Raw genomic sequence first — 12,541 nt, forward strand, 5'->3', positions numbered from 1 at the left:
TAATGCCTTAAAACAGTGAGGAACACAGAAGAACACCAGTTTGAGAGGCTCTCTAAATGAATTTGGAGAATTCCTCCAGCAGTTCTACAACCAACCAGCAGGGGAGCTGTTTTACAACAACTGCAGGACAAATGAAGGGTGAAGGGAATGTTTATTGAAATCTTTTCCAGAGAAAGTAAAGGCAAATATCAACATAAACAAATAAACATATTATTCATCTTATAAACACAGCCTGAGTCACTTACCATAAATGTGGAAAAGAAATTACCTTCTTACCCTCACATGAATCATCCACACGTCTGTAAAAGCATGAGAGTTGATATGACCTGAACAGGAAGCCCAAGATTCACCTTTAACCTGGAAGATGCTACCTTAAAAATCTTCCAAACATGTTGCTGCAGGCAAATAGCTTGTGCAACGTCTGTCGACAGCAGCACAGAGACAAATTTTGCATGATTGAACAGAGCAAGTGTACAGTTTCAGTTTAAACCTGTTAAATATTGCGTCTGATAAATGGCCTCTGGGTTTTTGTTTTACATGCACGTTGTGTGCACCTAGTGAACAACAGCGGTACCATGCCCAAAATTACAAAGTCCCATTAGTCAAACATGTCCATTGTCGTGAAGTCCTGTTTCTGCAACATACACATTCCCTTCAGTGCACAGTGTTGATTGTCTGTTTTGGGCTACTGTAGAAAAGACATGGCAAAAACATAAGGATTCTCAGTTTTAGGTGATTTTACACAAAAGAAAAAATAATTATAAATATTATGATCCATTTCTGCCAATATATACCCCTAAATCCTGCACACTTTAAAAGCTGTATGGTCAACTATGTCTCTCCTGTTTCTTTTTGAAACTAAAAAAATGGCAAAAAATACAACGGCAGCAACAAAAGAAAACAAAGTCAGTTAAATCAACCACCCATTAACTACTCAGTGTCTGGAATAAAGAGCCCCTAAAGTGCCATGGTACTACTATTATCTTATGCACATAAGATGATAACTTATTTGTTCAACGTCATTATCTTGTGCGCACAAATTTAAAAAAAAAAAATCAGCTTTCGGGACTTTTAGGGCTCCATATTATTGAACCCATGCCTCTACATTTTTGACTTGCAGCAGTCTGAAGTAGTTTAGTCATACTGGACCATGGGGTGGTCGCTCCAGGGAGGCAGGTCGGAGAGTTTCTCCTCAGTGGCTGTTTCAATGTTCCAGCCCCAGGACTTAAAGAATCCACACAGGTTCATCCCCACAGCCTGGGAGAAAGTCTCAGCGTACAGGTTCATCTTCCCTTTGTTGTTCTTCGGAAAGCTGCTCATCTTGTGGTAGGCAGCAAACACCTTCTTGAAGGCATCCCAGCCAAACTTTTCCTGGAGCTACAGAGGTAAATGAAATGTGAATAGGAGTAATTAAAAAAAAAAAACACTGGAAAAATGAATAACTAAGTAAATAAATAAAAATAAAGTCAACTTTGACAACACACTGAGTTCAGAGTGCAATTTCATCTAGGCTTCTCCACAGGGTGTAATACACAGTAATTCCCACTCACCTGCATGTATGTCTCCAAGGCCACCCACATGCTCCAGTCGCTAATTTTTTTCCCTGTCTTAGCATACTTCTCTGCTCGCTTGTTTCGATTTGCTACAGTCATATTTGGGTGAGCCTGCATTGAACAATATGAAATGATATGATTGTTAAACAATGTAAAAGGCCAAATACATCTATCCTTATAAAAACATGTCACAGTAGACCATTTCAGACTTCACAACATAAGCATCTTAAATGGTCCAAGTGTATTTCCGTCTGTTCTGTTGTAATGTTTGTTAATGCAGTAGCTGACAGGAAGTCAACAGAGACCAGAGCCATTGCCCTTGCAACACAATAGCAATGAAACGGTCTGTAGACCAAATCAGAATGTTTGTTTACAATAACTTGCAGGTAGAAAACCCTCATGTCATGTATGTGAAACCAAATACTGCTGAGCAAGCGCTGCATCAAATGGTCAGTTCTTATCCACCTAAAAATTTTACAATTGAAACAATCACCAGATGTCTACCCAGAAGTGATTATTGTTGTTGGTGCGACATCACATTGATTTGGCCTGCACATCTCGTCATTCTCGTCATTGGTCTCGGTTGTTTTGTCAAAAAAATAATGATAATAATAATTTACTCCACCTTTGTCCTGTTGATTCCCAGCACCTCCTCATGCACGTACACTGACCACAGGTTGCATGTACACTCAGTGGTGTGTGGTGAGAATTCCCAGCAGCCTCTCTGTTGGTTGTGTCCCAGTTCATGGATGGGCCCCCACATGCCTCTCTTAGCACAGTCAATGTTGACCAGTTCCTTTGCTACGGGTTTGTGCACCATGATAGGATAACCTGCATGCATCCAACCTGCATGGAGAAAACAGTCTCATAAGGCTAGGGTGACACGTGTGTTGGGTCACTGTAATGAGCTTAGTTTTATACAAGTGCATCTAAAGAAAGCAAAAAATAATAGACTTGATTCACTTTGGCCTGTGCTGTTGTAAAAGTTCTCATTAAGTATTTTTCACTGAGAGGCTCTGTAATTTTAAAGTTTTGAGCCCAGGCCTCAACCGCTTTTATTTTTATTTTTATTACCTGCTGAGCAAACATTCATACACAACACCAAAGCCAAGCACACTTACCGTAGGCAATCTGTACATCAGCTACAAAACGTTCCTTGCGACGAAATTTGTGCGGTACAACGGCCAGGTCAGCGATGGCCCTCATGATTTCATCCCAGAATGCTGCCAACTTATCAGGGCAATCTAGGTTCCGAACAGCATCTGATGGTACAGTAAGGACGATGTTTTCAAACTCCAACTCTGCCCAGGGTGCAGGAGCTGTGCGCAGCAGTGACCAATCAGCAGCTGTTGTCACACCTGAGGAGAAGACAGCAGTATATGTATGAGCGTAATCAGAAGTGAGTTTGAATTTGTGTAATTTTGAACTTTGACCACATTCGTTATTAATCATTACATGCCTGCCCTTCATCATCCCATCAACCCCTTGGTGTATAAACCTACTTGCCTGCACTTCCCCTTTGCCTGATTGTCTATTGAGTTCTCACCTTTGATTCTTGTTTGTACACCAGCCCATATTCACGTGTTTTTGTCTTATTCCCAAATAATTGCCTTTCACCTTACCTGCCTCGCCTCTGCGCCCTGTTTTTGAGTCCTCACTATTGCATCAAAACTTCACTCATTCCTTGTTCAGTACCTAAGATATGACCTTTTATGTTGTTAAGCCCTCGTGAGCTTCCTAATGACCTTGGTTCTCGCATCTTCATGACCATGTGCCCAGACAATCGCCTAAGGGAGCACCAAAAAGAAGTGAGGCTTGCCAGTGCTGCACTCCCACCCCAAGGCACCTCCCAACCGCTACTTCCCTTGCATTTCACCTTTTGACTCCATTTCTCAGTCTCCATGGGTCCCTACTAGCTGTGACTGCCCCTAGAGACCTGGCAATGCCTACGACATTTCTTTTGGTCTGCCTTGCAAAAGGAAGGGGTTACCATTAAAACAAAGGAAACTGGTGAGCAAAGCCTGCAACCCAGAAATCCCTCTCACCTCGTGCTCCAAGTTCAGCTGCTTCTTCCAGAAAAGTCATTTACCAGTGTCACCCACCGTGGACTCACCGGATTTATAATACGGCGCAGGTACAGCCATCTGCACGATGACCTCTACCCCCTCCACTTGTGTTCTGGGTGGAGCTATCAGGTAGATGAGTCCCCCCCAGAGGTTCCACACCTGCATCATCTCTGAGGTTACAGAAAATCGATCATGAACACGTGGTGCTCTCTTCAAGACTCCAGCATTCAGGTGGTCTGTTTGACAGCCTATCTGGACCTGTGGAAGACATGGATCATATACTTCTGCTTTGAAAAGTACAGTACACTTTGTAATATAGTTGCATGTATGAGTCAAAAGTTGCAAGACAGATGGATAGATGACGTGGAAGCTATATTATTTGATGTATAACTGCTAACAGTCATAATCATCGTCTATCGGTCTGCATAGGAAGCTCAAACTCTAGCTGCCTTATGGGATATGATGGCTTGATTTGTTAGTAAAACGATTTCTTTTTTAATTAAGATAATAAAAAAGCTTAACCCATTTTAGCGATGTATCTCACTTGACCTTACAAACTCAGATATTTAAAGGCAATTTTGTGAACTGTACCATCCACCCCTTGTTGACGATCTCTTCAGGCATGGCCATGTAGGTCCTCATACCAGGCGAGAGGTAGAGACCTGTGCTGATCCACACTTCCCCTCCTGAAACACACACACACAGATACACACAAGATCTGTATATTAATGCAATGCAAAAGCACAAAGATTACAGCAGTAGGTACTCAGTTGTGCACGCAAATCATGTCAAAGGAACAACAAAGTAATATTAGTGATTATAAATCCCTCGTGAATTTGCCCACATGATTGAGGTCTGACCTGCTGTCTCAATATCAATCTTGAGTCTGTGGTTGTAGACAACTGGCATCAAGGGATTATCCTTGATGAGGTAGGGCAGGAGGGCATCGGGATCTGGGGAAACCTTATATACCCCCGCCCCTACACTGAGGAGCAGGTGGTCTTTGGGACTCTCCACAGGGCATTTCTCACACACCTTGAAAATGAATGATGAAAGGTATAACAGAGGTTGCTCACAGTGTCACAGTATCTGCAGCGAAGAAAATAACATCACACTCTAAGCAGACATACTATGGCCCTATGAAGTGCAATTATTTGTACTAGAGAGGATGGTGACTGCATCCTCTCTGGTCCCCACCTGTGGCATGCCCGTCGTCTTTAAGATCTCAGTGAGGGAGGACACGACTTGTGTATAGGAGGAGCAGTCATGAGCCTTCATGTGCAAGTACCTGCCACAGTCCCCACCAAGTCTTTTAAGGCATTTCTCCTCTTGCTCTGTAAGTTCCTTTCCCTGGGTCACATGATCAGCAAAGCGGTGTAGAAGGTGACGGAAGTGGTAGGTGTCTTTGACAGCCTGGCTAGGTTCAGGTGCCTTGTAGGAACCTTCCCCGATCATCCTCCCCAGCACGCTCAAGCCCATTTTGTTCAGGATCTTGTTTCCTGAAAGACAATAACTTGGCTTGATCTATGTGTTGCATGGATTGAAGCATTATGGGTAGGGTTTGACCAAGCAGCAACCTCTGAGGCTGACAAATGAAGACAATGCGTAAATGCTAATAACTGCAGTTCACTGAATGGCCACTTGAGGCTGGCTCTAAAACAGAGTAAATCAGTAAAGACCCCCATGACCAACATGTTTAAAGTCTGGTACAAAAAAAACAAACAGTTTTGGTCTCTATGGCTAATTTCAGCACTCATTAAAATTGTACAGTTTTCTATAACTTGTCTGTTTACATTTAATTAAGGCTCAAAATTACACGTATCTGAGGGCAAGGCCCCTTAAAGTGAAAGACTGTCTGCAAGGCAGATAAGATCCACCCCTCACCCGAGGCTTCAAAACAGCAGTCCACAAACCAGTCGGTCCACAAACCTTCACCAGAGTGTCTCGTCTGTCTTGTCTGAGTTCTTTGTCCCAGTGTTGTTGTTTTGTTTTTTCAGTTCAGCTGCCTGTTTCACTTATTCTAGCTGTTCTGCTTGTTCACTCTGTGTGCATATGATTTGTTGCTTTGCCTCTGTGTGTAGCTTTATCTTTAAATATTGTACATGATACCTCGCAAATGAAATAAATAAATTAATATGTCATATTATCATTGATTGAAATTGGCAGCATACGTTAAAACTCTTGTGGCACATTATCATACCTTCGAAATCTGTCATTGTGTTTCGTCCAGGGTGTGTCTGTGCCCAGCTCCAGGCATGTCCACCGATCAGCAGGCCTCCTCCCTCTGCTACAAACTCTTGGATTTCCTCTGCATGACGATCATTGTATGCTGTACACACAAATACACTCAGATCTTTCCTGAAGTTTGTCCTCTCACAGTTAAACTCTGACTTGCTGTAGAGGTTTAAGGCATGGCCGAGATCTGGAATTACACCAACTACCCCATTCCGGCCATTGTCCAACCAGCGAAGGGCATTGTTCCAAAATGGAGCCAGTGTCTGTGATAAAGGTTTATCCAAGAAAAACAGCAGTTAATTAATCACTTAAAAGCAATAAATTAGCAAAAAAAGCTTTCTGGCAATAACACCGTTTATTAACTAAACCTCACCTTCCGACTCAGAAGTCCTTCATGTGTGATCACAATGACTCGTCCCTGCCCATAGTAGCTTCCTGCCAAGAATGCTCTTTCATCCTTGGTGGTGCCAATGGGGAAGGCTAGTGGACCGTGGACTAGGACCTCTGAGGCTATTACCCCATTCTTGAGGTCAAACTCTGACACCCCCTGGAGTAAGAACTCTAGGTCATCCTCAAAATCCGTGCCAATCCTAAATTTGAAAGGGGGAAGAGGGGAGGTAAAGAGAGATGCCAGGTATGAGCGTGTATTTGAGAGTTAATCGTATTCTGGCATTTTTGTTGCTATTCTCTACTTGTCCACTAGATGCCTCTCTGACTTTTCCACCTCCCAATGCCACGCTAGAGGCTGTTCTGTCAGCTAGTGGTACCACCATATCAAGGCTGAAATACCTCAATGATCATTGGATAGAATGCCATGAAAATTTGTTCAGGCGCTCATGGTGATGAGGGGGTGATTTGGTGACCCTCTGACTTTTCGTTGACATTTTTTTAGTGAAACATCTTAACAACAATTGGAGTGATTGGTATGACATTTGGCACACAGTCTCACGATGCCCTAAGGTTAAATCCTAATATTTTTGCTGCAGCTCTGACTTTTAATCTACCACCAGCAGGTCAATGTTTTTACTATCTAGTAAAATATCCAAGCTTCTACGTGACTGAAATTTGTGCTCCCCAGATTTTTCCTTCAGCACCACCATGAGGTTGAGATTTTGAACGAAATAAATCAACAGCTATGGACTGCCACTTAATTTGGTTTAGAACTAATTTGGTATTCATGTTCCCCTCAGGATCCATTGCAATAACGTTGGTGATCCCTCGACTTTTAATATGTCCAATGCTTTAGTTTATGACCGTCTGCAAAATTAAAGTACTCAGCTGTACTTTGTGTTAAGCGCTAATTAACAAAAATGTTAGATGCTAAAATGGTAAACTAAGATGGCAATAATGGCAAACATTATACCCGCTAAGCATCAGCATGTTAGCATTGTTATTGTGAGCATGTTAGCATGCTTATGTAACATTTAGCTCAAAGCTAAAGGGACTCCCAAAAAACAACACACTCACTAAAAGCTGCCATTTTTACAACCTGTTCAAATGTGCAAAGAAAATAGAAGTATACACTCACCCTACAGCCATGCAGGAAGATGGGATCTGAGGAGGGACCGCCAGGCATTCTACCTCACCATAACGCTCAGAGAAGTAGATCCCTGCCACACCAGAGACCTTATTCCCCGCAAACTGAAGCAGTGTGTTCTCCTTAGGATGAGTTGAAGCCCAGTGCCATGCCTGCCCCCCAATCAGCACTCCTCCTCCAGCTTTAAGAAATGCTACCAGGTCTTCCGCTTCTGCATCTACGCTGTAGGCATCGGTCACATACACACCAACCCCCAGTTTGTCACTAAAGGCCCCCACAACTGTGGTTTCAAAGATGGACTTGCTGAGGTTATGTGCAACTCCCTCAAGGTGTTTGTAGACTCCAACAGACAGGTTGTCAGATCCATCTCCTCTCAGCCAGGTCAGAGCGTTCTCTACCAGATCAGGAAAGGCGGTCAAGTAGCCCTCATGACCCAGGACCACAATCCTCCCACGGCCATACAGAGAAGCAGCCATCAGGACCTGGCCCTGGCTGTTCATTGCTAAAGGAAAGGCATGGTCTCCAGTTAGAACCAGGACACTGGGAACACAGGGGCCACAGATGTCCAGGTCTCTCAAGCCTTGCATCAGGGAGATGTAGGCCCCTTCCCAATGATTTTGGGTGGGCTGCTCGGACATGGTGAGACAGACTGAGGCTCTGAAGATCAGATGAAGAGGAGGGTGGATGGCAAAAGAAAGCTGAGCTGAGTCAGATGTAGATTGTGTTAGCACAATTGGTCGTAGATGGATGTGAGCTGTCAGTCGGGGTGTCCTGTGGGAGAAGAAAGAGAGATTGAAACAAAAAATAAAAGTAGAAGGCATGTAACAGTTAGAACAACAAAATATCAATCTCCAGCTTCAAAAATAAAAAGTGAATCTGTTCATTTTCATCACAAACAAAACAAACATAAAGCAGAGTTACATTTTTACCTGGGAGTTAAGTTGTCTCTCTGGTTGTATAATTACACTGTCATGCAACAGCTTCTGAGACAGGCAGTCCTCCACGAAAACCTCCTGACAGGACAAAGGAGTGATTTAAAAGAGAACAATAGCAGAGGGGACTGTTTTAGTAAAAAGGTAAATACAATAAGAGGAGGGACTTAAGTCTGGTAAACCCAAGGCTAAGACACATCACGGGACAAAAACCCCTTTCTGTGTCTGTTTGTTTTAATACCTTAAACCTTAGATTTAAGGCTTCAGACAGGAGATACATCCTGTCTGTGGGTGTATAGGCATCCTGTTCATCCAGTCAGACAGAGTCAATATTTGTAGATATTGGGACTTAAATGATAACATATTGACTGTGTATTTTTCTACTCTACCACAAAGCTAAGATTATTAAAAATACCTAGCATGATATCGTCACAAAATCACCAAGTCTGTCATACTGTCAGATGTAGCACTCAAAGCATCAAGGAACTTCATGGCTTAGTGGATGATCAAAGTTCAACTCATAAAGCTCACGTATCTAATATCCAAACAAAACTAATAGCTTTTATTCAGCTATAGATAACATATTGTGGATGTTTGCTTGCTTTGTGGGAACACTTCAGGCCTGTGTTGGCCTGATCTACCTGATAATCATGATAATCAGACTTGGCTCCAATGGGAACAGGACTTGCACTGCGTCACTAACCTCTGCAAACTGTAACCAAGTAGGGGATTCAAACATATCTAAAGCCTTCAATTGATAAAGTGGAAGCACCATGGGCATATATTTCTCCCTCAAGACTTAAAATAATGGACACAAACTCCTAAACTCAATGTTGGAACGGTTGTAGTGCGACACGTTTCGTCAAGAATAGAAATTCTCTCTCTCTGTTACCTCCTTACTTTTGTTCTGTGTCTGTGTTACGCACATCCATCTGGCTATTTCGAGGTCTGTATTTTTGTGGGAAAATTATAAATCTGAAACATCAACAGTGAAACAAAGTGCAAAAACACACAAAACAAGAATAACAACTTGCACACAGAAAAGAAAATCCCTTGAGAAACCTGTTCTTCCTGTCTTGGAGCACTGTATGTCGTCTGCTGACCTACAACTCTGCAGGTATTATGGAGTCCTAATCTTTAAGTTAAATCTAGTGCACAGCTGCTACACTGCATGAGGCCAAACATTGCATTGCTGTGCATTAGAAAGATAATTGTTTAAGCGATACAATATACTGAAATCAAATCATAGTTAATGGCAGCACAATTGGTAACATTATTTTTACTCAGACTTCTGTGTAATGAGATTACTCACTTCACTCTGAGTTCACAAAATAATTATTCTATGATCACAAGAAAAAATCTAGTTAAATTTCATCATGTCAGCACCACACACACACACACACACACACACATACACAAATCTGGTGATCACTAAATACTTTTGTAACGTCAAGAAAACAAGCTTGTTCTGACACAAACAGATCATGTTTGCAAATACAGATAAGAACATACAGATACCTGTTGATGTTAAGGACAGGGACCTCTGGGTGAGCAGGCTCTGTCCTCCAGAATGTGGATATCCTTTTATACTTCAGTCCAGTGGCTGTCACAGCTGCAGTTTCACTACTGTGGTCAATTCTGCTTCCAGTTAGTCACTTATCAACTGCTGAGATAAGTTTTGGTAAATCTATTGAACCACATTGTCAGAATGACGAAGCCCCCACTGGACAAGCTTAACTATCTCCCTCCAACTGGGTGGGGTGGCTCTCTCTGGGTCAACTGGGAGAATTCCCCCAGCAGTTCTCCACTAAACCAGCAGGGGAGCTGCTTTACCACGACTGCAGGGCGGTAAACACTGAGACTGGAAGGATAACATACTGACTGTGTCACATGTGTGTATTATTTTCTGCTCTCTCACAAAGCTAACATCTTCACAAATTTCTAATGTGATATTGTCAAAAAAGACTTAAAGGTTGTAATTTAAGAGGAGAATTTAATCTTAAAAAACAATGTGTTTGTTCAACTAAGAAGAGTCTGTGTGTTTCATGTGTATGGGATAGACTTGTGGGATGGGCTGTGTGATGAGTTGAAACAAAGCACATAAAAATCAATTAAAAAAATTATACAAAAAATATATTTTTGGCAGATATATAGACGAGGAAAGGTTGTGTTAGGTGAGTGCATATTTATTTTGTAACACTGGGTGATGCTTGGACTGTAAATAAACTGGGTTTATTACTTATTTATTTAATTGGGTGTTATATAGACTGGGGTAGTTGTATATTAGTTGTAAGTAAATTTGGGAATTTGTTGAAATAATGTACAAGTTACAAAAAGAAATGTTAGAAAAGGGTAGGGACATTTGAGTTTTTACTTCTACCTGCTCCTTTTCAGACACTTATCTTTGTCTTATTTGTTTTTATTGTGTTTTTTTTCTTCTTCTTTTTTTTCTTGAAATAAAGTCATTCATTCAAGAACAAATGGATGAATACAAAGAAGTAGCACAGTGGTGATGTAAAATGTTTATTAGTGTCTTTTCCATTGGCAGTTAAGGCAAATATTACTGTCATGAAATTAAAGATGTGTTTAGCCTACAAAGCTTGACTAACCTACTGCAAGCTGGAGCAACAGAGCAAATTTTAAAGCAGGAAAAGATGCAGCTTACTTATCCACACACCCACATAATGAGTGTTATTATGACCCTGAAACTGAACATTTTTTTTCCTATAAATGACTTTAAGTATTACTGTGAAATTAAATAACTCCGTAATGTGTAAAGCACAGGTTTTAGTGCCAGTGCATTTACCAAGGACTGAGACAGGTGGAATGAAGCAGGTATAAAGTGGCTGAATGTGAGTGTTGACCGCAGCAAAGGTATTTTTCTAACTTAACTTCAATATACAAATAAAGCCAACCTGGTAGCAACTGTGTTTATTTATTGACCTCTTGGTTTTTGTATTTTGGTTGTCAGTATTTAAAAAATCCATTTTCAATGGAGCTACTAAATTTAGAAGCTGTATATATCTTGTCAGTTTTGTAAGTGCTTCTTAAATATTGAAATACACATGGTAAAAATACAACAACAACAACAACAACAACAACAACAACAACAAAGAAGGATGAAGGATTTGGTACTCATTGAACCCATCTCTCCGAGCTTTTACTCAGCAGAAGTTCAGTCATACTGGACCATGGGGTGGTCGCTCCAGGGAGGCAGGTTGGAGAGTTTCTCCTCAGTGGCTGTTTCAATGGGCCAGCCCCAGGACTTACAGAATCCACACAGGTTCATCCCCACAGCCTGGGAGAAAGTCTCAACGTACAGGTTCATCTTCCCTTTGTTGTCCTTCGGAAAGCTGCTCATCTTGTGGTAGGCAGCAAACACCTTCTTAAAGGCATCCCAGCCAAACTTTTCCTGGAGCTACATGGAAGGAGAGGATTTGCCATGAGCTGCCATTAATCCACAGACATGAATCTCTGCCCCATAACTGGGAATGATGTACAAATGCTTCTAAAGAAAGATAATTTAAATCAGCCTGATGGTGGCGCCAAACAGCTAAAAGAGAAACCTTTAAAAGGCTGACACATCCTTAACCCGAGTCTGACTTGAATGAGACACATATCCAATAAAGGTGGCCGATATAGCCCTAAAATAATACAATCACAATATTTCAGGGGTTTTTTGTGATAATGATATTCTTGACCATATGACTAAATATTAAATATTAAAATATTAGTAATATAATTAGTAATAAGTAATATTTCATAATTAATTTAGGAACATATTGCAACAAAATAAGTGATATAGTTTTACAGTTTGCTCCAAATATTCAGTAAAAACTAAACAAAAATGATCTCTCATTTCTTTAGTTTGTGAACAACAACAGTAACTCAGAGTGAGATTCAGATTCTGTATATAATATTAATAGTTCAACAAAATAAAATATACCACAAATTACACATTTTAACAGCTCCCAAATACAAAAAATGTCCCCTGGGATTTATATACAGTGGTGTGAAAAAGTGTTTGCCCCCTTCCTGATTTCTTACTTTTTTGCATGTTTTCCACACTTAAATGTTTCAGATCATCAAACAAATTTAAACATTAGTCAAAGATAACACAAGTAAACACAAAATGCAGTTTTTAAATGAAGGGTTTTATTAATGAGGAAGAAAAAAATCCAAAGCTACATGGCCCTGTGTGAAAAAGTGTTTGCCCCC

General features: G+C 41.0%; 2 protein-coding genes across 5 annotated transcripts in view; both read right to left on the reverse strand.

Annotated features, from left to right (window-relative positions):
* Positions 1–132: 132 nt before the first annotated feature.
* Positions 133–10,101, reverse strand: LOC126396776 (TRPM8 channel-associated factor homolog). Its single transcript, XM_050055079.1, has 13 exons — positions 9,842–10,101; positions 8,321–8,404; positions 7,383–8,162; positions 6,228–6,444; positions 5,820–6,117; positions 4,817–5,118; positions 4,480–4,654; positions 4,211–4,305; positions 3,667–3,877; positions 2,675–2,911; positions 2,179–2,399; positions 1,551–1,664; positions 133–1,377 (listed from the first exon to the last, which is right to left on the reverse strand). Exons 3-13 carry the CDS (start codon positions 8,027–8,029, stop codon positions 1,135–1,137), a joined length of 2,760 nt encoding a protein of 919 aa, XP_049911036.1. The 5' UTR covers positions 8,030–8,162; positions 8,321–8,404; positions 9,842–10,101; the 3' UTR covers positions 133–1,134.
* A 742-nt stretch (positions 10,102–10,843) lies between these two features.
* The window catches only part of LOC126396755 (TRPM8 channel-associated factor homolog), a 16,640-nt gene continuing 14,942 nt past the window's right edge, over positions 10,844–12,541 (reverse strand). For all 4 annotated transcript variants that reach the window (XM_050055040.1, XM_050055066.1, XM_050055057.1 and 1 more), the window contains exon 13: positions 10,844–11,741. In XM_050055040.1, coding sequence (XP_049910997.1) covers positions 11,499–11,741 — 243 coding nt within the window. In that variant the 3' untranslated portion in view covers positions 10,844–11,498. The remainder of the gene's footprint in view (positions 11,742–12,541) is intronic.

Source organism: Epinephelus moara, chromosome 2 (genome assembly GCF_006386435.1).
Source record: "Epinephelus moara isolate mb chromosome 2, YSFRI_EMoa_1.0, whole genome shotgun sequence".
Classification (NCBI taxonomy): domain Eukaryota; kingdom Metazoa; phylum Chordata; class Actinopteri; order Perciformes; family Serranidae; genus Epinephelus; species Epinephelus moara.